The sequence below is a fragment of the Bufo gargarizans genome, unplaced genomic scaffold, assembly GCF_014858855.1.
Source record: "Bufo gargarizans isolate SCDJY-AF-19 unplaced genomic scaffold, ASM1485885v1 original_scaffold_1950_pilon, whole genome shotgun sequence".
Taxonomy (NCBI): domain Eukaryota; kingdom Metazoa; phylum Chordata; class Amphibia; order Anura; family Bufonidae; genus Bufo; species Bufo gargarizans.
Window position 1 is genome coordinate 55,128 of NW_025334579.1, and position 26,084 is coordinate 81,211.

Sequence of the window (26,084 nt, forward strand, 5' to 3'; positions counted from 1 at the left end):
TCCAGATCTCTTGCTCGGGAGAGAGAGAGAGAGGTGGGAAGCCTTCGTGTAGATACCATCAGCACACCCGGGACCAATGGAAGGATTCCCTGTAGAAGGAGGGATGTGGTAATCGCCACAGCCAACCAGTCGGGACCGGAGCGTGTCTGGAAATGGAAGGCCACAAAACGAATACCCTGTGCAATGCAGATGAGGGAAAGGTAGTAATTTAGGAGCTACCAAGGCTTGCGGGGTTGCTATGAACCACGAGCCAGAGGAGGAAAAAGACAGGAGAAGAATAGGCTAGGTCTAGGGATGAGCGAACTCGAACTGTATAGTTCGGGTTCGTACCGAATTTTGGGGTGTCCGTGACACGGACCCGAACCCGGACATTTTCGTAAAAGTCCGGGTTCGGGTTCGGTGTTCGTCGCTTTCTTCGCGCTTTTGTGACGCTTTCTTGGCGCTTTTTGAAAGGCTGCAAAGCAGCCAATCAACAAGCGTCATACTACTTGCCCCAAGAGGCCATCACAGCCATGCCTACTATTGGCATGGCTGTGATTGGCCAGAGCACCATGTGACCCAGCCTCTATTTAAGCTGGAGTCACATAGCGCCGCCCGTCACTCTGCTCTGATTAGCGTAGGGAGAGGTTGCGGCTGCGACAGTAGGGCGAGATTAGGCAGATTAACTCCTCCAAAGGACTTGATTAACTGATCGATCTGCAGCTGTGGATCATTGAGCTGCTGATCCTCAATTGCTCACTGTTTTTAGGCTGCCCAGACCGTTTGTCAGTCACATTTTTCTGGGGTGATCGGCGGCCATTTTGTGTCTTGTGGTGCGCCAGCACAAGCTGCGACCAAGTGCATTTAACCCTCAATGGTGTGGTTGTTTTTTGGCTAAAGCCTACATCAGGGTGAAGCTGTCACACCAAGTGCATTTAACCAGCAATAGTCTGTTTATTTTTTGGCCATATACTACATCAGGGGCAAGCTGCGCCTGTCACCAAGTGCATTTAACCCTCAATGGTGCGTTTGTTTTTTGGCTAAAGCCTACATCAGGGTGAAGCTGTCACACCAAGTGCATTTAACCAGCAATAGTCTGTTTATTTTTTGGCCATATACTACATCAGGGGCAAGCTGCGCCCGTCACCAAGTGCATTTAACCCTCAGTAGTGTGGTTGGTCAAGCTATCACACCAAGTGCATTTAACCAGCAATAGTCTGTTCATTTTTTGGCCATATACTAAATCAGGGGCAAGCTGCGCCCGTCACCAAGTGCATTTAACCAGCAATAGTCTGTTCATTTTTTGGCCATATACTACATCAGGGGCAAGCTGCGCCCGTCACCAAGTGCATTTAACCCTCAGTAGTGTGGTTGGTCAAGCTGTGACACCAAGTGCATTTAACCAGCAATAGTCTGTTCATTTTTTGGCCATATACTACATCAGGGGCAAGCTGCGCCCATCACCAAGTGCATTTAACCAGCAATAGTGTGGTTATTTTTTGGCCATATCCCAGTCTAATTCTGTCACTAAATCCATACCGGTCACCCAGCGCCTAAATACTAGGCCTCAAATTTATATCCCGCTAAATCTCTCGTTACCGCTGTCCTGTTGTGGCTGGGAAAGTTATTTAGTGTCCGTCAAAGCACATTTTTTGTTCTGGGTTGAAATACAATTCCCAATTTAGCAATTTAAAAATTTAGTGGTTTCTGCTGTATCAGAGCTATTTGAAATCTATCCCTAAAAGGGTAGATCATATTGAAGGTGCACATAGGGACATTCAGAATAACTTCACACACCCGCTACTGTGCATTTCCAAGTCTAATTCTGTCACTAAACCCATACCTGTCACCCAGCGCCTAAATACTAGGCCTCAAATTCATATCCAGCTAAATCTGTCCTTAGTGCTGTAGCTGGGCGAGTTATTTAGTGTCCGTTCAAGCACATTTCTTGTTCTGGGTTGAAATACAATTCCCAATTTAGCAATTTAAAAATGTAGTGGTTTCTGCTGTATCAGAGCTATTTGAAATCTATCCCTAAAAGGGTAGATCATATTGAAGGTGCACATAGGGACATTCAGAATAACTTCACACACCCGCTACTGTGCATTTCCAAGTCTAATTCTGTCACTAAACCCATACCTGTCACCCAGCGCCTAAATACTAGGCCTCAAATTTATATCCAGCTAAATCTGTCCTTAGTGCTGTAGCTGGGCGAGTTATTTAGTGTCCGTTCAAGCACATTTCTTGTTCTGGGTTGAAATACAATTCCCAATTTAGCAATTTCATAATTTAGTGGTTTCTGCTATATCAGAGCTATTTGAAATCTATCCCTAAAAGGGTATATAATATTCAAGGTGCACATTGGGTCATTCAGAATAACTTCACACACACCCGCTACTGTGTATTTCCAAGTCTAATTCTGTCACTAAACCCATACCTGTCACCCAGCGCCTAAATACTAGGCCTCAAATTTATATCCTGCTAAATCTCTCGTTACCGCTGTCCTGTTGTGGCTGGGAAAGTTATTTAGTGTCCGTCAAAGCACATTTTTTGTTCTGGGTTGAAATACAATTCCCAATTTAGCAATTTCATAATTTAGTGGTTTCTGCTATATCAGAGCTATTTGAAATCTATCCCTAAAAGGGTATATAATATTCAAGGTGCACATTGGGTCATTCAGAATAACTTCACACACACCCGCTACTGTGTATTTCCAAGTCTAATTCTGTCACTAAACCCATACCTGTCACCCAGCGCCTAAATACTAGGCCTCAAATTTATATCCAGCTAAATCTGTCCTTAGTGCTGTAGCTGGGCGAGTTATTTAGTGTCCGTTCAAGCACATTTCTTGTTCTGGGTTGAAATACAATTCCCAATTTAGCAATTTCATAATTTAGTGGTTTCTGCTATATCAGAGCTATTTGAAATCTATCCCTAAAAGGGTAGATCATATTGAAGGTGCACATAGGGACATTCAGAATAACTTCACACACCCGCTACTGTGCATTTCCAAGTCTAATTCTGTCACTAAACCCATACCTGTCACCCAGCGCCTAAATACTAGGCCTCAAATTTATATCCAGCTAAATCTGTCCTTAGTGCTGTAGCTGGGCGAGTTATTTAGTGTCCGTTCAAGCACATTTCTTGTTCTGGGTTGAAATACAATTCCCAATTTAGCAATTTCATAATTTAGTGGTTTCTGCTATATCAGAGCTATTTGAAATCTATCCCTAAAAGGGTATATAATATTCAAGGTGCACATTGGGTCATTCAGAATAACTTCACACACACCCGCTACTGTGTATTTCCAAGTCTAATTCTGTCACTAAACCCATACCTGTCACCCAGCGCCTGAATACTAGGCCTCAAATTTATATCCAGCTAAATCTGTCCTTAGTGCTGTAGCTGGGCGAGTTATTTAGTGTCCGTTCAAGCACATTTCTTGTTCTGGGTTGAAATACAATTCCCAATTTAGCAATTTCATAATTTAGTGGTTTCTGCTATATCAGAGCTATTTGAAATCTATCCCTAAAAGGGTATATAATATTCAAGGTGCACATTGGGTCATTCAGAATAACTTCACACACACCCGCTACTGTGTATTTCCAAGTCTAATTCTGTCACTAAACCCATACCTGTCACCCAGCGCCTAAATACTAGGCCTCAAATTTATATCCAGCTAAATCTGTCCTTAGTGCTGTAGCTGGGCGAGTTATTTAGTGTCCGTTCAAGCACATTTCTTGTTCTGGGTTGAAATACAATTCCCAATTTAGCAATTTCATAATTTAGTGGTTTCTGCTATATCAGAGCTATTTGAAATCTATCCCTAAAAGGGTATATAATATTCAAGGTGCACATAGGGTCATTCAGAATAACTTCACACACACGCTTCTGTGCATTTCCAAGTCTAATTCTGTCACTAAATCCATACCGGTCACCCAGCGCCTAAATACTAGGCCTCAAATTTATATCCCGCTGAATTTGAATACAATAAATTGGGCCAAATAATATATTTGTTGTTGTGGTGAACCATAACAATGAGAAAAACATTTAGTAAGGGACGCGGACGTGGACATGGTCGTGGTGGTGTTAGTGGACCCTCTGGTGCTGGGAGAGGACGTGGCCGTTCTGCCACATCCACACGTCCTAGTGTACCAACTACCTCAGGTCCCAGTAGCCGCCAGAATTTACAGCGATATATGGTGGGGCCCAATGCCGTTCTAAGGATGGTAAGGCCTGAGCAGGTACAGGCATTAGTCAATTGGGTGGCCGACAGTGGATCCAGCACGTTCACATTATCTCCCACCCAGTCTTCTGCAGAAAGCGCACAGATGGCGCCTGAAAACCAACCCCATCAGTCTGTCACATCACCCCCATGCATACCAGGGAAACTGTCTCAGCCTCAAGTTATGCAGCAGTCTCTTATGCTGTTTGAAGACTCCGCTGGCAGGGTTTCCCAAGGGCATCCACCTAGCCCTTCCCCAGCGGTGAAAGACATAGAATGCACTGACGCACAACCACTTATGTTTCCTGATGATGAGGACATGGGAATACCACCTCAGCATGTCTCTGATGATGACGAAACACAGGTGCCAACTGCTGCGTCTTTCTGCAGTGTGCAGACTGAACAGGAGGTCAGGGATCAAGACTGGGTGGAAGACGATGCAGGGGACGATGAGGTCCTAGACCCCACATGGAATGAAGGTCGTGCCACTGACTTTCACAGTTCGGAGGAAGAGGCAGTGGTGAGACCGAGCCAACAGCGTAGCAAAAGAGGGAGCAGTGGGCAAAAGCAGAACACCCGCCGCCAAGAGACTCCGCCTGCTACTGACCGCCGCCATCTGGGACCGAGCACCCCAAAGGCAGCTTCAAGGAGTTCCCTGGCATGGCACTTCTTCAAACAATGTGCTGACGACAAGACCCGAGTGGTTTGCACGCTGTGCCATCAGAGCCTGAAGCGAGGCATTAACGTTCTGAACCTGAGCACAACCTGCATGACCAGGCACCTGCATGCAAAGCATGAACTGCAGTGGAGTAAACACCTTAAAACCAAGGAAGTCACTCAGGCTCCCCCTGCTACCTCTTCTGCTGCTGCCGCCTCGGCCTATTCTGCTGCTGCCGCCTCGGCCTCTTCCTCCGCCTCTGGAGGAACGTTGGCACCTGCCGCCCAGCAAACAGGGGATGTACCACCAACACCACCACCACCACCTCCGTCACCAAGCGTCTCAACCATGTCACACGCCAGCGTTCAGCTCTCCATCTCACAAACATTTGATAGAAAGCGTAAATTCCCACCTAGCCACCCTCGATCCCTGGCCCTGAATGCCAGCATTTCTAAACTACTGGCCTATGAAATGCTGTCATTTAGGCTGGTGGACACAGACAGCTTCAAACAGCTCATGTCGCTTGCTGTCCCACAGTATGTTGTTCCCAGCCGGCACTACTTCTCCAAGAGAGCCGTGCCTTCCCTGCACAACCAAGTATCCGATAAAATCAAGTGTGCACTGCGCAACGCCATCTGTAGCAAGGTCCACCTAACCACAGATACGTGGACCAGTAAGCACGGCCAGGGACGCTATATCTCCCTAACTGCACACTGGGTAAATGTAGTGGCAGCTGGGCCCCAGGCGGAGAGCTGTTTGGCGCACGTCCTTCCGCCGCCAAGGATCGCAGGGCAACATTCTTTGCCTCCTGTTGCCACCTCCTCCTTCTCGGCTTCCTCCTCCTCTTCTTCCACCTGCTCATCCAGTCAGCCACACACCTTCACCACCAACTTCAGCACAGCCCGGGGTAAACGTCAGCAGGCCATTCTGAAACTCATATGTTTGGGGGACAGGCCCCACACCGCACAGGAGTTGTGGCGGGGTATTGAACAACAGACCGACGAGTGGTTGCTGCCGGTGAGCCTCAAGCCCGGCCTGGTGGTGTGCGATAATGGGCGAAATCTCGTTGCAGCTCTGGGACTAGCCAATTTGACGCACATCCCTTGCTTGGCGCATGTGCTGAATTTGGTGGTGCAGAAGTTCATTCACAACTACCCCGACATGTCAGAGCTGCTGCATAAAGTGCGGGCCGTCTGTTCGCGCTTCCGGCGTTCACATCCTGCTGCTGCTCGCCTGTCTGCGCTACAGCGTAACTTCGGCCTTCCCGCTCACCGCCTCATATGCGACGTGCCCACCAGGTGGAACTCCACCTTGCACATGCTGGACAGACTGTGCGAGCAGCAGCAGGCCATAGTGGAGTTTCAGCTGCAGCACGCACGGGTCAGTCGCACTACAGAACAGCACCACTTCACCACCAATGACTGGGCCTCCATGCGAGACCTGTGTGCCCTGTTGCGCTGTTTCGAGTACTCCACCAACATGGCCAGTGGCGATGACACCGTTATCAGCGTTACAATACCACTTCTATGTCTCCTTGAGAAAACACTTAGGGCGATGATGGAAGAGGAGGTGGCCCAGGAGGAGGAGGAGGAGGAGGAGGAAGAGGGGTCATTTTTAGCACTTTCAGGCCAGTCTCTTCGAAGTGACTCAGAGGGAGGTTTTTGGCAACAGCAGAGGCCAGGTACAAATGTGGCCAGCCAGGGCCCACTACTGGAGGACGAGGAGGACGAGGATGAGGAGGAGGTGGAGGAGGATGAGGATGAAGCATGGTCACAGCGGGGTGGCACCCAACGCAGCTCGGGTCCATCACTGGTGCGTGGCTGGGGGGAAAGGCAGGACGATGACGATACGCCTCCCACAGAGGACAGCTTGTCCTTACCCCTGGGCAGCCTGGCACACATGAGCGACTACATGCTGCAGTGCCTGCGCAACGACAGCAGAGTTGCCCACATTTTAACCTGTGCGGACTACTGGGTTGCCACCCTGCTGGATCCACGCTACAAAGACAATGTGCCCACCTTACTTCCTGCACTGGAGCGTGATAGGAAGATGCGCGAGTACAAGCGCACGTTGGTAGACGCGCTACTGAGAGCATTCCCAAATGTCACAGGGGAACAAGTGGAAGCCCAAGGCCAAGGCAGAGGAAGAGCAAGAGGTCGCCAAGGCAGCTGTGTCACGGCCAGCTCCTCTGAGGGCAGGGTTAGCATGGCAGAGATGTGGAAAACTTTTGTCAACACGCCACAGCTAACTGCACCACCACCTGATACGCAACGTGTTAGCAGGAGGCAACATTTCACTAACATGGTGGAACAGTATGTGTGCACACCCCTCCACGTATTGACTGATGGTTCGGCCCCATTCAACTTCTGGGTCTCTAAATTGTCCACGTGGCCAGAGCTAGCCTTTTATGCCTTGGAGGTGCTGGCCTGCCCGGCAGCCAGCGTTTTGTCTGAACGTGTATTCAGCACGGCAGGGGGCGTCATTACAGACAAACGCAGCCGCCTGTCTACAGCCAATGTGGACAAGCTGACGTTCATAAAAATGAACCAGGCATGGATCCCACAGGACCTGTCCGTCCCTTGTCCAGATTAGACATTAACTACCTCCCCATAACCATATATTATTGGACTCCAGGGCACTTCCTCATTCAATCCTATTTTTATTTTCATTTTACCATTATATTGCGAGGCTACCCAAAGTTGAATGAACCTCTCCTCTGCCTGTGTGCTAGGCCTAAATATATGCCAATGGACTGTTGCAGTGGTGGCTGACATGAAGCCTGATTCTCTGCTATGACATGCAGACTAATTCTCTGCTGACATGAAGCCAGATTGTCTGTTACGGGACCTCTCTCCTCTGCCTGGGTGCTGGGCCTAAATTTATGACAATGGACTGTTGCAGTGGTGGCTGACGTGAAGCCTGATTCTCTGCTATGACATGCAGACTGATTCTCTGCTGACATGAAGCCAGATCCTCTGTTACGGGACCTCTCTCCTCTGCCTGTGTGTGTGCTGGGCCTAAATATATGCCAATGGACTGTTGCAGTGGTGGCTGACGTGAAGCCTCATTCTCTGCTATGACATGCAGACTAATTCTCTGCTGACATGAAGACAGATTCTCTGTTACGGGACCTCCCTCCTCTGCCTGGGTGCTGGGCCTAAATATATGCCAATGGACTGTTGCAGTGGTGGCTGACGTGAAGCCTGATTGTCTGTTACGGGACCTCTCTCCTCTGCCTGGGTGCTGGGCCTAAATATCTGACAATGGACTGTTGCATTGGTGGCTGACGTGAAGCCTGATTCTCTGCTATGATATGAAGACTGAATCTCTGCTGACATGAAGCCAGATTGTCTGTTACGGGACCTCTCTCCTCTGCCTGGGTGCCTGGGCCTAAATATATGACAATGGACTGTTACAGTGGTGGCTGACGTGAAGCCTGATTCTCTGCTATGACATGCAGACTGATTCTCTGCTGACATGAAGCCAGATTCTCTGTTACGGGACCTCTCTCCTCTGCCTGTGTGTGTGCTGGGCCTAAATATATGCCAATGGACTGTTGCAGTGGTGGCTGACGTGAAGCCTCATTCTCTGCTATGACATGCAGACTGATTCTCTGCTGACATGAAGCCAGATTCTCTGTTACGGGACCTCTCTCCTCTGCCTGTGTGTGTGCTGGGCCTAAATATATGCCAATGGACTGTTGCAGTGGTGGCTGACGTGAAGCCTCATTCTCTGCTATGACATGCAGACTAATTCTCTGCTGACATGAAGACAGATTCTCTGTTACGGGACCTCCCTCCTCTGCCTGGGTGCTGGGCCTAAATATATGCCAATGGACTGTTGCAGTGGTGGCTGACGTGAAGCCTCATTCTCTGCTATGACATGCAGACTAATTCTCTGCTGACATGAAGACAGATTCTCTGTTACGGGACCTCCCTCCTCTGCCTGGGTGCTGGGCCTAAATATATGCCAATGGACTGTTGCAGTGGTGGCTGACGTGAAGCCTCATTCTCTGCTATGACATGCAGACTAATTCTCTGCTGACATGAAGACAGATTCTCTGTTACGGGACCTCCCTCCTCTGCCTGGGTGCTGGGCCTAAATATATGCCAATGGACTGTTGCAGTGGTGGCTGACGTGAAGCCTCATTCTCTGCTATGACATGCAGACTAATTCTCTGCTGACATGAAGACAGATTCTCTGTTACGGGACCTCTCTCCTCTGCCTGTGTGTGTGCTGGGCCTAAATATATGCCAATGGACTGTTGCAGTGGTGGCTGACGTGAAGCCTCATTCTCTGCTATGACATGCAGACTGATTCTCTGCTGACATGAAGCCAGATTCTCTGTTACGGGACCTCTCTCCTCTGCCTGGGTGCTGGGCCTAAATATATGCCAATGGACTGTTGCAGTGGTGGCTGACGTGAAGCCTGATTGTCTGTTACGGGACCTCTCTCCTCTGCCTGGGTGCTGGGCCTAAATATCTGACAATGGACTGTTGCATTGGTGGCTGACGTGAAGCCTGATTCTCTGCTATGATATGAAGACTGATTCTCTGCTGACATGAAGCCAGATTGTCTGTTACGGGACCTCTCTCCTCTGCCTGGGTGCCTGGGCCTAAATATATGACAATGGACTGTTACAGTGGTGGCTGACGTGAAGCCTGATTCTCTGCTATGACATGCAGACTGATTCTCTGCTGACATAAAGCCAGATTCTCTGTTACGGGACCTCTCTCCTCTGCCTGTGTGTGTGCTGGGCCTAAATATATGCCAATGGACTGTTGCAGTGGTGGCTGACGTGAAGCCTCATTCTCTGCTATGACATGCAGACTGATTCTCTGCTGACATGAAGCCAGATTCTCTGTTACGGGACCTCTCTCCTCTGCCTGTGTGTGTGCTGGGCCTAAATATATGCCAATGGACTGTTGCAGTGGTGGCTGACGTGAAGCCTCATTCTCTGCTATGACATGCAGACTAATTCTCTGCTGACATGAAGACAGATTCTCTGTTACGGGACCTCCCTCCTCTGCCTGGGTGCTGGGCCTAAATATATGCCAATGGACTGTTGCAGTGGTGGCTGACGTGAAGCCTCATTCTCTGCTATGACATGCAGACTAATTCTCTGCTGACATGAAGACAGATTCTCTGTTACGGGACCTCCCTCCTCTGCCTGGGTGCTGGGCCTAAATATATGCCAATGGACTGTTGCAGTGGTGGCTGACGTGAAGCCTCATTCTCTGCTATGACATGCAGACTAATTCTCTGCTGACATGAAGACAGATTCTCTGTTACGGGACCTCTCTCCTCTGCCTGTGTGTGTGCTGGGCCTAAATATATGCCAATGGACTGTTGCAGTGGTGGCTGACGTGAAGCCTCATTCTCTGCTATGACATGCAGACTGATTCTCTGCTGACATGAAGCCAGATTCTCTGTTACGGGACCTCTCTCCTCTGCCTGGGTGCTGGGCCTAAATATATGCCAATGGACTGTTGCAGTGGTGGCTGACGTGAAGCCTGATTTTCTGTTACGGGACCTCTCTCCTCTGCCTGGGTGCTGGGCCTAAATATCTGACAATGGACTGTTGCATTGGTGGCTGACGTGAAGCCTGATTCTCTGCTATGATATGAAGACTGATTCTCTGCTGACATGAAGCCAGATTGTCTGTTACGGGACCTCTCTCCTCTGCCTGGGTGCCTGGGCCTAAATATATGACAATGGACTGTTACAGTGGTGGCTGACGTGAAGCCTGATTCTCTGCTATGACATGCAGACTGATTCTCTGCTGACATGAAGCCAGATTCTCTGTTACGGGACCTCTCTCCTCTGCCTGTGTGTGTGCTGGGCCTAAATATATGCCAATGGACTGTTGCAGTGGTGGCTGACGTGAAGCCTCATTCTCTGCTATGACATGCAGACTGATTCTCTGCTGACATGAAGCCAGATTCTCTGTTACGGGACCTCTCTCCTCTGCCTGGGTGCCGGGGCCTAAATATCTGAGAATGGACTGTTCCAGTGGTGGGTGACGGGAAGCCAGATTCTCTGCTATGGAACCTCTCTCCAATTGATTTTGGTTAATTTTTATTTATTTAATTTTTATTTTAATTCATTTCCCTATCCACATTTGTTTGCAGGGGATTTACCTACATGTTGCTGCCTTTTGCAGCCCTCTAGCTCTTTCCTGGGCTGTTTTACAGCCTTTTTAGTGCCGAAAAGTTCGGGTCCCCATTGACTTCAATGGGGTTCGGGTTCGGGACGAAGTTCGGATCGGGTTCGGATCCCGAACCCGAACATTTCCGGGATGTTCGGCCGAACTTCTCGAACCCGAACATCCAGGTGTTCGCTCAACTCTAGCTAGGTCTAAGCCCATTTCCTGTCTGAGACCGGCGCTATACAGAAGTAGCCAAGGATTAAGTGGCTGTGCAAAAACTCTGCCTGAGGAGGAAGCCACGCAAGGGGAGTCACACTGTATCGCTAGCCCCATACCCCAGCAGAGGAGGGGGCCACCCGCAGAGGCCACCAAATTCAGTGCTAGAAGAGTCCACCACCTGACGAAAGAGCTGTGCAGTAAGAACCCAAGTATGTAGTGGTAACGCAATACTGCTCCCACAGTAGTAGCCAGCGCTTGCCCAGTCAGTGCAAAACTGAGGGGGAGGCCTGAGACTATCCGTGGAAGCCACATACCATACTGCCCCAGTTATGTAGAGCTAACCCTAAAAACTCTACCTGGAAGGGCGCTGAACAGGAGCAACTGCCAAGCTAGCGCCAGGGTAGGGCCCCTACCTGAGGAGGATGTCCCACTGCGGCGACCACGAACTCGAGCATTAGCGAAAAGCTGCACCTGTGGAGGAGAACAGGCTGTAGTAGCTAAAACCAGAGTGGCAGCATAACCACTTTCCCAGAGGAGGAGGAGTGGCGGATAGAGAATACCACTTGACTCGCTGGAACATACTCACCATATATGTGCAATGGTGTACTCACTACGTATTGATGCAGACAATATCATGACCGACTGGAACAATGGAGGCCCATGGAGATGGGGGGTCTCTAGGACACATAAGTGATGCTAGGCAATCCTCTGAGAAGACAGAGGATGTTATAATCATGCCCAAAACCAGCACCAAAAAGAAAAGAAGGATACAATGAGGAAAAGCCACCGTAGCCACTGGCGGCACCCATATACCACTAGAGTAGGAGTACCAGGCACCCGCCAGTACCGACTGTTGCCACGCCCCCCTTGTGAAAAAGGCAAAGGCACCTAGAGCCGTGGTGCAGTTGAATTGCACCATCCAAAGATGTTTAGTTATTCCCCCGCACAGCGTTGTGCAACACTCCGGCTATGGAAGGATAGCGCGACAGTCGGGACCAAATACAATGGTGGTGCAATAACCCTACTTATGGAAGGTGGCATGCATACGGCAAGTACTTAAGCCAATAGTAGGGAAAATACTCCACCTATGAAGGGGGGTTAATGCCCACGGCGAGAACTAGTGCATATTGCGAATCCTGTACCCCGTGGGAGTGCAATTATTGCACCTAAGTAAGGGCGTAATGCATACAGCACGATTTGTAACCAGTGATAATGTAATCGCGCCACCTATGGAAGGGGATAATGCATACGGCAGGTACTGAACCCAGTGGAGATGCAATTCCACCACCAACAGAAGGGGGAACGTGTACGTCTGGCACTGAAACCAGTGTTATTGTACTTAGTCCACCTATGGCATGGGACAATGTATAAGGCAAGTACTGTATCCCGAAGTAGTGCAATTACTCCGCCTATGGAAGGGGGTAATGCATACGACAAGTACTGCTGGCCAATGTAGACGCAATCTTGGGAGATTGCTTCTGATTCATGTCAGAGTCTGAATCAGTGATTCTCCCTCCCCCCCTCGGACAGACCCTCTCCTGTGAGGGAGGGTGTGTCTGAGCGTGACCCAGGAAGGAAGGGTTGGGGTGCGGAGATATTCGAGGAGAACAGATGTCCTGCTGTGGTCCACATGCGCGTAGGTCTACCCCTCAGAATCTTTCCCCTGGCAGTTGCCAGGGGCAACTTACTTATCTTATCAACCAAACTACCCAGGGGGTGGAATGGGAACTTCTAGAGGTCTCTCCACCGGATTTCGCAGGCGGTGCATTATCAATCAAACGACCCCAGAGGGTGGATTGGAAAGTTCCAGCGGTCCCCCACTGGATTGCGCAGGTGGAGAATTATCAACCAAACGACCCAGGAGGGTGATTTGGAAATGACGGAGGTCCTCTATTGAATTGCGCAAGTGGAGAATTATCAACTAAATGACCCAGAGGGCGGTTTGGGAATACTTCAGCTGTCCTCACAGGATTTGCGCAGGTGGAGAATTATCAACCAAACGGCCCCGGAGGGCGGATTGGGAACTATGAGAGGTCCTCCTTATGCGAGATAGGACACGGCCCAGTCTGGTACCACACAGACAGGGTGATCCTGCAGTGATGAGGGCTGAGGAGGGGGAACCGTATGGACGCACATTTTTTCTATTTTTTTCTTTCTTTTTATGAACCTGTGATGCCGGCCTCAAGGGTGACAAGAGGCAGGAAAAAGGGTTAAATTCCTCCACATTACGGCACCACTAGAGATAGAAACTCCAGATAATCCTGTGCCGGCCTAAAAGAGGTGGCTGGCCAGGAAGGGCGGAGCTCAGCGGGCTCCTGGGGGAGGGGGAAATAAGGCGGGAAAAATTTGCGCCAGAGTGCCCCCCCAGGGAACGAAAGCTGCGGCCCAGCAGGCCGCGAAACCGCGATCCAAGCCCCTGCGCACGGCCGACCGGAGCACCGGCCGGACCACAGAGGGACCCAGAGCAGCGTGAAAATTGCCGGCAGACAACAGCGCAGGCTGTTCTCCCCCCTCCCCCCGGGCAGACAACAGCGCGGGCCGGAACACCATTGCAATGCACGGCCGATCGGGCGGGCGGTGAGCCCCACGGAGCGGCGCGCCCAGGGTCCGCTCCCGAAGGGGGCGGATCATGGCGGTAGGTATTGGGGAGCGGGATCCTCCTCCGCTCCCCTCCCTGCATGTCTGACCGGTGCACTCCCGGTCCACAGCGGTGCGCTCGGCTTACTGCTGTGTTAGAACAGCGCCTGCCAGGGGGTCCCCCACTGCATTTACCCCCTATGTGCCCTTGTAGTTGACCTAGAGGGGGAGTGAGAGGGGATGTCTTTAGGGGTCCTGTGCTATGATAACTGAGCCCTGTGATGTGCCCTTGTAGTCCTATTAACCCCTGAAAACTATTTGCCACCAAGGAGGGAGGGAGGGAGGAAGAAGAGGGTTAATACTTACCTAGTCCCGTGTACTCACCTCATCTTCATCCTCCCTTCTGTCCTGCCGCTATCTTTACCCTTCCTCTTCTCCAGCAGGGTCACCCCTTCAGCTACTGGCACCGTAGTGGCAGGACGCTGGAAGAGGGACTTGGATGGGTGACCCTTCTGCTGGTGGGATGCAGGGGAGCGAGGCTGCCCTGGTCCACCTTGTCTTCTTGTGAGGGAGGAGGCAGTGTGCGGGCCAACGCTGGTGTGCTATACCGTGAGAACAGGGAGGCTAGGCAACCACTGTTTCCCACCTGGAAAGAAGGAAAAAATAAAAAAATAAAATAAAAAATCTTCAGGAGGGAGGTCTTGCCTCCTATTGACACTAGAAAAAACTGAAGCTCTCTCTCCAGGCTGGAGAGGGTATAGCTGCCAGGGGAGGAGCTAACAGCTTTTACTAGCGTCAACGCCTCCTAGAGGACATAGCTATACCTAAGGTTCCTGCGTCCCCCAATGAATATGGGTAAGAAAAGGAAGCTTTTTGTCCTAAAAACAGTGCTACACTTGTACATTGGCAGTGTCTGATATTATAGATCAGTCCCATTCAGACTGCAGTGCCAGCTTTTACCATATCTGGCCATAGATGTCACGGATGGTGTAACAGAAAACAAGAAGTTACAAATAAGGATCCGACTTGCTTGATCCGAAACTAAGGAACAAAAGGGTGACCCCTATTTAAGCCCTGAAACTCTCCCTGTCTTTTCAGCCCATGCAAAGATCTCTATGATAGAAAATTGCATGCCCTCGTGTCTCGACTGTATGACACCTGAACACCCTATAATAGTGAGGGGACATGACCACCGGGTCCCTACACTTAATACGGAGGGAGTCAGGGTCACCTAGGATCAAGCAAACAGGAAAACACAAATAAATGAACAGACTTATCTGTAGAGGCATCAGTTGTAGCATCCAGCATGTACACACTCCAGGAAGTTGTATAAACCGCAAAGTGATGCAGTATGGGAGGGGATTTAAAGGGATGCAATCAGTGCAACTAGATGACAGCTGAGAGAGGGAAACGAGATGACAAAACGAAAGCAAAACAAAAGAACCTCAAGCAGGAGGTTCTGAAGAACGTCTGTCAGAGCTTCTCAGATGTCTGGCGGTGACAATAGATGAGCGAATTTTTCCCTCTTTCTCCAAAAGCCAAATTTTTCCAAAAATCCAGGTTGAATTCAGATTCTAAAGAATTGATTCATTCATCTTTATCTGGCAACCTAAAAACCAGAGTGCAGTCTCTGATGACTCAATGAAAAAATTTCCAGTCCTACAGTGTAACCTAGCGACCAGCAGCCTATTAATTGTACCATTCACTGATTCTAATCCTACACTGATCATAGTCACTGACTATTACATGGTACAGGTTGTATAAAGCAATAAAAATATTTGTTTTCACTGAGTATATTTTTAGCTTGGTACATTAAATAAGATGGAAAGTGCATTTAGCCTGTCAGAAAACTTTCTTAATGCCTCAGAATCCTGAGAAATGTTTATGAAAAAAGTGCTGTATTAAAGGGGCTTTGCAGCACTAGTATATTGATGACTTATCCTCAAGATACTGTAGGTCAGGGGTAGGCAACCTCTGGCACTCCAGCTGTTTTGAAACTACAACTGCCAGCATGCATGCTTGCTCTGATCTTCTCAGAACTACCATAGAAATTAAAGGAGCATACTGGGAATTGTAGTTTCAAGTTACAGTGCACAAAAACAAAATGTTTTCAGTAAACCATATAAAGTTGTACAAACTAGGACTAAACCAGTGATCTCCAAATGATGGGGCTCCAGGAGCTGCAAAACTACAACCACTAGCCTAGAGTAAAGAGGTCCTGATTCATCAGAGCACCCCCACCATCACACTATCACTACCACCAACATTTTAGACCCAGACAAAATAGGACCTTCGTTTTCCAAAAAATTCCATGTACAATAAGAAAATAGAGAGCTGAGCTCAAGTAGAAAGACTAGGACATTTGTTTTATATTGTCAATTTTTTTAAAATTAAATTTAATTCCCCCCCCTAAAAAATGACACTTTTCATTATAAAATATCACATTGTAAAGGGTTATGTGTCTAGGATCAGGCCACCCTATTGTATAAAATAATCAATTATTGCTTTTCTTAAAAGACCACTTGAACACTGTCCATTTGTATTACTTTAAATTTCAATATGCGCTAACAATTTCAGAAGTTTAGTATAGCCATATTGGACGTATCTACGAAGGGTCTTCAAAAGTTTCCACACTTTTTAAAAATTCTATTAAGAATTTCAAAAATAAATGATATTAGTTTTCTACATAGTCCTCTTCCTTTGCGATGCATTTTTCCCAGAGTTGTGCTGACTTTTTAGGCTTTGCTATTGTCATCTTATACAGGAGGAGCTGAGCAGATCAATATGTACTGTATATATATATATATATATATATACACACAGTATACACTCACCTAAAGAATTATTAGGAACACCATACTAATACGGTGTTGGACCCCCTTTTGCCTTCAGAGCTGCCTTAATTCTACATGGCATTGATTCAACAAGGTGCTGATAGCATTCTTTAGAAATGTTGGCCCAAATTGATAGGATAGCATCTTGCAGTTGATGGAGATTTGAGGGATGCACATCCAGGGCACGAAGCTCCTGTTCCACCACATCCCAAAGATGCTCCATTGGGTTGAGATCTGGTGACTGTGGGGGCCATTTTAGTACAGTAAACTCATTGTCATGTTCAAGAAACCAATTTGAAATGATTCCAGCTTTGTGACATGGTGCATTATCCTGCTGGAAGTAGCCATCAGAGGATGGGTACGTGGTGGTCATGAAGGGATGGACATGGTCAGAAACAATGCTCAGGTAGCCCGTGGCATTTAAACGATGGCCAATTGGCACTAAGGGGCCTAAAGTGTGCCCAGAAAACATCCACCACACCATTACACCACCACCACCAGCCTGCACAGTGGTAACAAGGCATGATGGATACATGTTCTCATTCTGTTTACGCCAAATTCGGACTCTACCATTTGAATGTCTCAACAGAAATTGAGACTCGTCAGACCAGGCAACATTTTTCCAGTCTTCAACAGTCCAATTTTGGTGAGCTCGTGCAAATTGTAGCCTCTTTTTCCTATTTGTAGTGGAGATGAGTGGTACCCGGTGGGGTCTTCTGCTATTGTAGCCCACCTTTCTTTCCCATTCTGACATTCAGTTTGGAATTCAGGAGATTGTGTTGACCAGGACCACAACCCTACATGCATTGAAGCAACTGCCATGTGATTGGTTGACTAGATAATTGCATTAATTAGAAATAGAACAGGTGTTTCTAATAATTCTTTAGGTGAGTGTATATATAAAATGGGAAACGATTCAGTATAACTTGCAATTTAATCATTTCAATCTCTGCTCATTCTGGTTTTAGGAGTCCAGTGGGCGGTCCAACTCAGTGATTGAAAGTTAACTCTATAACTGATTGTCTGCAGATTGCATCATATGTTTAATGTGATGGGTCCCCTTTAATCTCAGCATAAAAAAGGCCATATGGACTTACATGCAGGAGGCTGTAGTAGGTAGACTCATCTGGACTTGTTAATGTCTTTGGTTTTTGTCTTCTTGGAACCCTCTGAGGCTTATCTTTTGTTTGGGAAGAATATAAATGGTTAAAAATGTTAAAATAGATTAAAACAAAGTAACAATAAAAATAAGACACATAAAAACTAGTGAACAGATGTGTAACCTGAAGCTCCTGGGCCCTGATTAAAATCCATAACAGGGCCCCACAACTATTAAACATCATTTGTATTGCAATTCCCCTCCATTGAGTTTCAATGAAATCTCTGTACTTTCTATACTTACACTGCTGGAAACAGGTAGTGAATATTGCAGATGTCACTGTATTTTATAGATATATACATTGAGTTTTTCCTTAGCATCGGTTTTAAAAAATGAGAAGGGGACATTCTCTGCGTCTGGAGGAAACATAGAAGAGGATTCTTTACGGTAAGAGCAGTGAGACTATGGAACTCTCTGCCTGAGGAGGTGGTGATGGTGAGTTCACTAAAAGAGTTCAAGAGGGGCCTGGATGTATTTCTGGAGTGTAATAATATTACAGGCTATAGCTACTAGAGAGGGGTCGTTGTTCCAGGGAGTTATTCTGATTGGAGTCGGGAAGGAATTTTTTCCCCCTTATGTGGGGAAAATTGGCTTCTACCTCACAGTTTTTTTTTTCTTTCCTCTGGATCAACTTGCAGGATAACAGGCCAAACTGGATGGACAAATGTCTTTTCTCGGCCTTATAAACTATGTTACTATTTTACTATGTCTTTATTCTTTTCTTTTGCTACTGCAGATAATTAGATCATTCTCCTGATTATGCCTACTTAAATGGTTTGGTTCATTTAAAGATTTTAAACCCCCCGGCCAAAACTAAATATTTATCATGGTTTTCTGATTACAGATTTTTTATTATACTGTATATATATATATATATATATATATATATTCTGTTTCCTGAACATGATTATGGGGCGGCCATCTTGCCTGAGCTATTCTTAACAGCATTTAGAAAGCATTAAGAAAATTACTTTACAGCAGCCCCATGGTCCTTAGACACAATGGACAGGACATGACCTCATTGACTTCTATGGGATAGTTTTCTAGACATGCTCTGTGACCTGTGCAGAGGTCATTGTATCATTGTACAACAAAAGAATAGAGAAGCTTTGACGATCACCTATTCTGAATAGTGGATCCTGTCTTATCTATACACAGAGGTGATATCATTATAGGTAGTATTAGAATTACAGATAAGCATGCTATCAGGATATTGTCATACATTAAACGAGGCATGGACTTGTGGGGCAGGGACGTAATATTACCACTTTACAAAGCTTTAGTGCAGCCTCATCTGGAATATGAATTTCAGTCCTGGGCACCAGACCATAAAAAGGATGCCCTGGAGCTGGAGAGAGTACAAAGGAGAGCAACTAAACTGATAAGGGGCATGGAGGGTCTTATTTATGAAGAAAAATTAAAAGAATTACATTTATTTAGTCTTGAGAAGAGACATCTAAGGGGAAACATGACTAACCTATCTAATATATAAAGCTGAGCATATGTGTGTGTGTGTGTGTATGTATTGTCCGCTAAAGGAATCCGCACCCTCACATTTACAATCACAAAATTTGGCACACAGGTACATCAGGTGTCCGGGAAGGTTTTAGAACAGGTCTCAGCTCTCTAGGATGTACCGTTCCTGAGATATTCCCAAAAAATGCATTAGCCAATAGAAGCCTGGTCACATGACGCTTATCAGGCAATAGAAGCTCACAGGCCCTTAGTCTTCACATACACACAGTTTTACAGCAGGTTTCCATAACAACCAGCCATTTTTATTCACTACTGTAGGTCAGCTTTAAAGGAAATCTGTCACCAGGATAATCGCTATTGCAGTAAAGCCATGGCCTAATAGAACTTAGTACCTTATTTCCAGATGTGCCTTTGTTCCAGCAATAGATGTTTTTTTATCTTGTGAAAATCCAGTTTATTTTGTATGCAAATGAGCCAGTACGGTGCCCAGAGGGGCGTCACTCTTGCAGGAAGGAGCCCAGGCACGCCTCCTGCCACAATGTGTCCACCCACCCCTCCTACATCACATTCAAGCCATAACTCTGCCCCCTTTTCCCTGCTCCCAGCATGAGGGCGGGCTTTGGCACTAGCAGGAGGGCTCCTTCCTGGGCTCCTTCCTGCAAGAGTGACGCCCCTCTGGGCACCTTACTGGCTCATTTGCCTTTCAAATAAACTGGATTTTCAGAAGATAGAAAACATCTATTGCTGAAACAAAGGCATATCTAGAAATAAGATACTAAGTGATATTGGGCTATAGCTTTACTTCAATAGAGATTATCCTGGCGACAGATTTCCTTTAAAGGGGCAGGGCGCTGTGGATGACACTGGTAGGGGAGCGGAGTGCTGTGGAGGTCACAGTTCATGGGGCAGGTAGGGTGGCCATTCAGGCCATCTTCAAAAGACGGACTCAAAAACCCTGCCCCCAGGTCCCACGTAGCCAGCCCCCGACCTGGTTAGACCACACCCCCTCCCACTCCACAGACGACAGGGATAGAAAAAATTAAGGTAAAAATCAACTTCTGTCAGCTGCAGAGGTGGGAGGAAGGGTGACTTTCTCCCTGCAGCTCACGTTCAGACAGCACAGTGCTGCTGTCTGAGAGTGAGCTGTTCAAAAGGACATCCCTGTGTCCATCCATGCCCTGCGCCGGACAGAGGACAGGGAGTCTGAAAGCTGGACTGTCCTGCCTAAAACCAGACCTCTGGCCACCCTAGAAGCAGGCTGCTGTGGCGGTCACAATTAAGGGGACAGGCCACTATGGAGGTCAGTGTTAAGGGGCAAATTTCTGTAGATGCGAATGTTAAGGGGCCACGATGTTGTGGAAATCACTGTTAAGGAGACGGAGCACTGTAGAGGTCACTAATAAAGGGGCGGCCGCTGTGGAGGTCAGGAATAGGTGGAGGTCACAGTTAAGTGGATGGTCCGCTATGGAGGTCAGTGTTAAAGGGCGGGGGGATGTAGAGGTAACTGTAAAGGGGGCGGGGTTTTGTGGCGGTCACATTTTAAGGGAATGGAGCTCTGTGGAGGTCACTGTTAAGGGGGAGAGTTATTGTGTAAATCACAGACAGGGTACTGTGGAGGTCACTAATAAACGGGTGACCGCTGTCGAGGTCACTGTTAAAGGGGAGGGCGCTGTAGATGTTACTGTTAAGGGGGCAGGCCACTGTGGAGGTCACTGTTAAGGGAGGAGGAGACTGTGGAGGCCACTGTTAAAGGGACAGCGAGGTACTGTGAGGTCATTATTAAGGCAGCGGGGTACTGTGAGGTCACTTAAGGCAGCGGGGTACTGTGAGGTCACTGTTAAGGGAGCGGGGTACTGTGGCAGTCACTGTTAAAGGGGTGGGCCGCTGTGGAGGTCACTGTTAAAGGGGCTGGATGCTGTGGAGATCACTATTAAAGTGTCTGGATGCTGTGGAGGTCACTGTAAAAGGGGTAGGCACTGTGGAGGTCTCTGTTAAGTGGGCAGGGAATGGTGGAGGTCACAGTTAAGGGGGCGGTCCGCTATGGAGGTCAATTTTAAGGCGCGGGGTGTTGTGGAGGTCACATTTTAAGGGAACTGCGCTCTGTAGAGGTCACTGTTAAGGGAGCGGGTTATTCTGTAAATCACTGCTAAGGATACGGGGTACTGTGGAGGTCACTGATAAAGGGGCAAATTCAAGTAGACGTGAGTTGGTCGGCACTCCTGGTCATTATTGGTGGTGCTCTCAGTGGTAGATACTTATATGAGATTAAGCAGAGTAAACCACGGCACTCAATTAAAAGATGCAGAAGTAAGAATTTTTATTATTCCATCCAAAAATGAACAAGGAGCCATTGCCCAACATTTCGGTCTATCCTAGGCCTTGTTCAAAGCCATTTTGTTAGGCTGCCGGCGATTATATGAAGGATGGACGCCATCCTCCATATAATCGCCGGCAGCCTAACAATATGGCTGTGAACAAGGTTTAGTATAGTCCGAAACGTTGGCCAATGGCTCCTTGTTCATTTTTGGATGGAATAATAAAAATTCTTACTTCTGCATCTTTCAATTGCATGCCGTGGTTTACTCTGCTTGATCACTGATAAAGGGGCAACCGCTGTGGAGGTCACTGTTAAAGGGGAGGGCGCTGTGGATGTTACTGTTAAAGCAGTCGCTGTAGAGGTCAATTTTAAAGGGGCGGGAACTGTGGAGGTCACTGTTAAGGGAGGAGGGGACTGTGGAGGCCACTATTAAAGGGGCAGTGGGGTACTGTCAGTTTACTGTTAAGAGAGCGGGGTACTGTGGCAGTCACTGTTAAAGGGGCAGTCGCTGTGGAGGTCTCTTTTAAAGAAGGCAGGAATGGTTGAGGCCACAGTTAAGGGGACTGTAACCTATAGTCAGTGTTATGGGGGTGGGCTGCTGTGGAGGTCCCATTTTAAGGAGACACGGCACTGTGGGGGGGCAGTGTTAAAGGGTGGGGGCTGTGGAGGTCACTGTTAAGGGGGCGGGGTACTGTAGATGTCACTGTTATAGTGGATACTGTCGATATCTTTTAACGAAACACACAAACATGAAATTAAATAGATTAAATATACCCGTGCGAAGCCGGGTCCTTCTGCTAGTACAAATATATAAATGGGCCTTAAAAAATATGGTGAAAAGCTGTTCCATGTAAAATCCACTAAAAAGACAAGGAGGCACTGCCTCCGACTGAATCTGTGGAATGGACTTCCTCAGGACGTGGTCACAGCAGGAACAGTGGATAGTTTTAAAAAGGGTTTAGATAAATTCTTAAAAATAAATGACATTTATTATTATGAAAATGTATACAAATCTTAGTCTCACTTCCTAACTATGTGACGTAATCATAGTCCCTGAAATATATGTGAATTAACCCCTATATATTAACTTACTTGTGTTGATTGAGCACCAAAGTGCTCTGGTGCTCGAGTAGAACACTATCGGATGCTCGGGTGCTTTACAGAGCACAATGGATGTCAATGGGAGAACCAGAGCATTAAACCAGGCACCCCCTGCTCTGAAGAGGGGAGGGTGTCTGGTTCATAGGAAAAAGTCAGAAATTGATGGAAACACCACTGAAATGGTTCGGGAACAGCATGGGGGGGTGTCTGGATGCATCTTGGACTCCCAGGTCGCTGCTGGAACGATGTTGTCCGAGTAGTACACCACTTTTACAGACTGACAATAATACGCACCAAACCGAAGATAAAATTGATTTTAGAGGAAAAATTGTTAGGAAACATTCTTTCCTGTATATTTACTTGTATATAAAGTGCAAGAGCTGCCAACAATTACAAGGAAGAGGCACTCCGATGCAACCTGTATATCACATAAAGGAGGGCCTCATTCACATTGTGGTACAATTGTTCAGATAGCGGGACTCCTCACAAACCCTATACACTAAGTGAAAGGGCTGCCAAAAATTACAAGGAACCGGCACTCCAATAAACCTTTTATTACACATAAAGGAGGGCATCATACACACCCTTGAAAAATTATGATTGATGGCCTGCTGGTGACCCTCAAAAACATTAGGAGTAAGAGCCTGCTGGTGACCCTCTAAAACATTACGTGTGAGGGTCTACTGCTGAGCTGACCTTCTAAAACATTAGAAAAAACACCTTTTTTTGTGGTGGAAGGGGTGCATGAGAATACAGTGTATTCAATACACCATAAAAGCCACATTTAGAGTGCCTTTATGTTCAGCCGCTTTCCTCTGGTGGAGTAGAGAAGTCAGGGGCAATCCAGGCCTTGTTCATTTTTAGTTGACAGGTTGATGCGCTTATCAGTTATTATGCCCCCAGCAGCACTAAATACCCACTTTGACAAAACGCTGGCGGCAGGGCAGGCCAGGACTCCAAGGTGTAGAGCTCCAGTTCGTGCCACATGTCCAGCTTGGACACCTAATAATTGTATGGCACAGAGGGATCACTGAGGACGCTGACATGGTCTGCTTTATACTCCTTTACCATCTACCTAAACCGGTTGCCCAAGGAACTACGTACTCCCCAGCCAGCGTTGTCAGCTGGAAATCTTTGGAGCAATTCTTCCACAAGGACCTTCTGGTATTGCACCATTTTGCTAGTCCTCTTCACCACAGGAATGAGAGATGAGAAGTTCTCTTTGTAGCGGGGGTCGAGTAGGGTGAACAACCAGTAATCGGTGTTGGCCAAAATGCGTATAACGCGAGGATCACGGGAAAGGTATCATAAAATAAAGTCAGCAATGTGTGCCAGAGTTCCAACAGACAAGACTTCGCTGTCCTCATCAGGAGGATGACTCTCAATCTCCTCATCCTCTTCCTCCTCTTCGGCCCATACACGCTGAACAGATGGAATAAACCAGCTATGGGTACTACCCTCTGTACCGGAGGCAACCGTCTCCTGCTCCTCCTCATCATCAAAATCGCGCTAAGATGATGAACAGAGGGTGATCTGGCAATACCCCCTTGTACTGTCTTCCTCCGTTTCCACCTCTTCCACATGCAAAGCGTCCGCCTTCATTGTGAGCAGCGAGCGTTTCAGTAGACACAGAAGTGGGATGGTTATGCTTATATAGCGTCATCGCCGCTCACCATCTGTGTTAACTCCTCAAAGTTGCGTAAAACCTCACGGAGGGCAGACATCCATGCCCACTCGTCGCTTGTTAAGAGCGGAAGCTAACTGGAAAGGCGACGACCATGTTGCAGCTGGTATTCCACTACTGCCCTCTGCTTCTCACAAAGTCTGGCCAACATGTGGAACATGGAGTTCCAGCGTGTGTTCACGTCGCACAATAGTCGGTGAGCTGGCAATTGCAAGCGCTGCTGCAGCGTTGCCAGACTGTAGATAACTTTCGTAAATGGGCACACACACGGCGCACCTTCACCAGTAGCTCAGGCAAATTGGGGTAGGTTTTGAGAAACCGCTAAACCACTAAGTTGAACACATGGGCTAGGCATGGGATGTGTGTGAGCCTGCTAAGCTCCAAAGCTGCCACCAAGTTACGGCCATTATCAGACACAACCATGCCTGGCTGTAGGTAGTGATGTCCCGAACTATTCGCCGGCGAATAGTTCCGGGCGAACATATGCGATGTTCGGTCCGCCCCCTATACATCATCATTGAGTAAACTTTGACCCTGTACCTCACAGTCAGCAGACACATTCCAGCCAATCAGCAGCAGACCCTCCCTCCCAGACCCTCCCACCTCCTGGACAGCATCCATTTTAGATTCATTCGGAAACTGCATTCACAGTGAGAGGAGGGACAGTGCTGCTGCTGATTCAATAGGAAAAGCGTTAGCTAGGGCAGTGTTCTGTGTCCACAGACTCATCTGCTGTAAGGACAGCGTCCTGACAGCACCCCAAAAAGCCCTTTTCAGGGCTGGTACATCAGTGTGCTTTTTTTTATTTATTTTTTATATATATATATATATATATATATATATATATTGCAGTTGCCTGGCTGCCCGTGTGTGAGAGGCTGCAGGCTTAGTCACAGACAGCACTGTGTGCACAGTGCACACCATTCATACAGGGTGTGACAGAAAATACCTTGCAGATAAAAAAAAAATTATATTTAATATTTTTCTGTGACATAATCACATTTGCAAGCCCGTGTGTGTCAGGCCCACACATACTGTATACTGCTAGTGGCTAGGCCTCCACTCATACCGTTACAGGGTGTCAGTCACTCAAATACCTTGCAAATTTATTTATTTTATATTTAACACTTTTCTGTGATCTAATCACATTTGCAAGCCCGTGTGTGTCAGGCCCACACATACTGTATTGTGCCCACTGGCTAGTGGCTAGGCCTGCACTTATACCGTTACAGGGTGTCATTCACCCAAATTCCTTGCAGAAAAAAAAATTTGATTTAAAATTTTTCTGTCATCTAATCACATTTGCAAGCCCGTGTGCGTCAGGCCCACACATTCTGTATTGTGCCCACTGGCTAGTGTCTAGGCCTGCACTCATACCGTTACAGGGTGTCATTCACCCAAATACCTTGCAGATAAAAAAAATTCTATTGAAAATTTTTCTGTGATCTAATCACATTTCCAAGCCCGTGTGTGTCAGGCCCACACAGACTGTACTGTGCCCACTGCCCACCACTTATATAGGGTGGCACAGTACCTTGCACGCATAGTAACACTTATCTAATAAAAAATGACAGGCAGAGGCAGGCCACGCCGCAGGGGCCGTCGTGTTCGTGCTGCTGTGATTTCCACTGGCCCTGGAATAATGCCCAGTGTTCAGAGGCCACGTACCCTGAACCCAAAAAATTCAGAGAAAATAGTTGACTGGCT

The 26,084-nt window shown here is 47.5% G+C and overlaps 1 protein-coding gene across 1 annotated transcript in view; it reads right to left on the reverse strand.

The window, feature by feature from the left end:
• Positions 1-26,084, reverse strand: part of LOC122923805 (myosin-IIIa-like) — a gene marked incomplete at its 5' end in the record, with an annotated part of 178,509 nt that overhangs the window by 9,623 nt on the left and 142,802 nt on the right. The window contains one exon of the mRNA XM_044274649.1: positions 17,738-17,820. Coding sequence (XP_044130584.1) covers positions 17,738-17,820 — 83 coding nt within the window. The remainder of the gene's footprint in view (positions 1-17,737; positions 17,821-26,084) is intronic.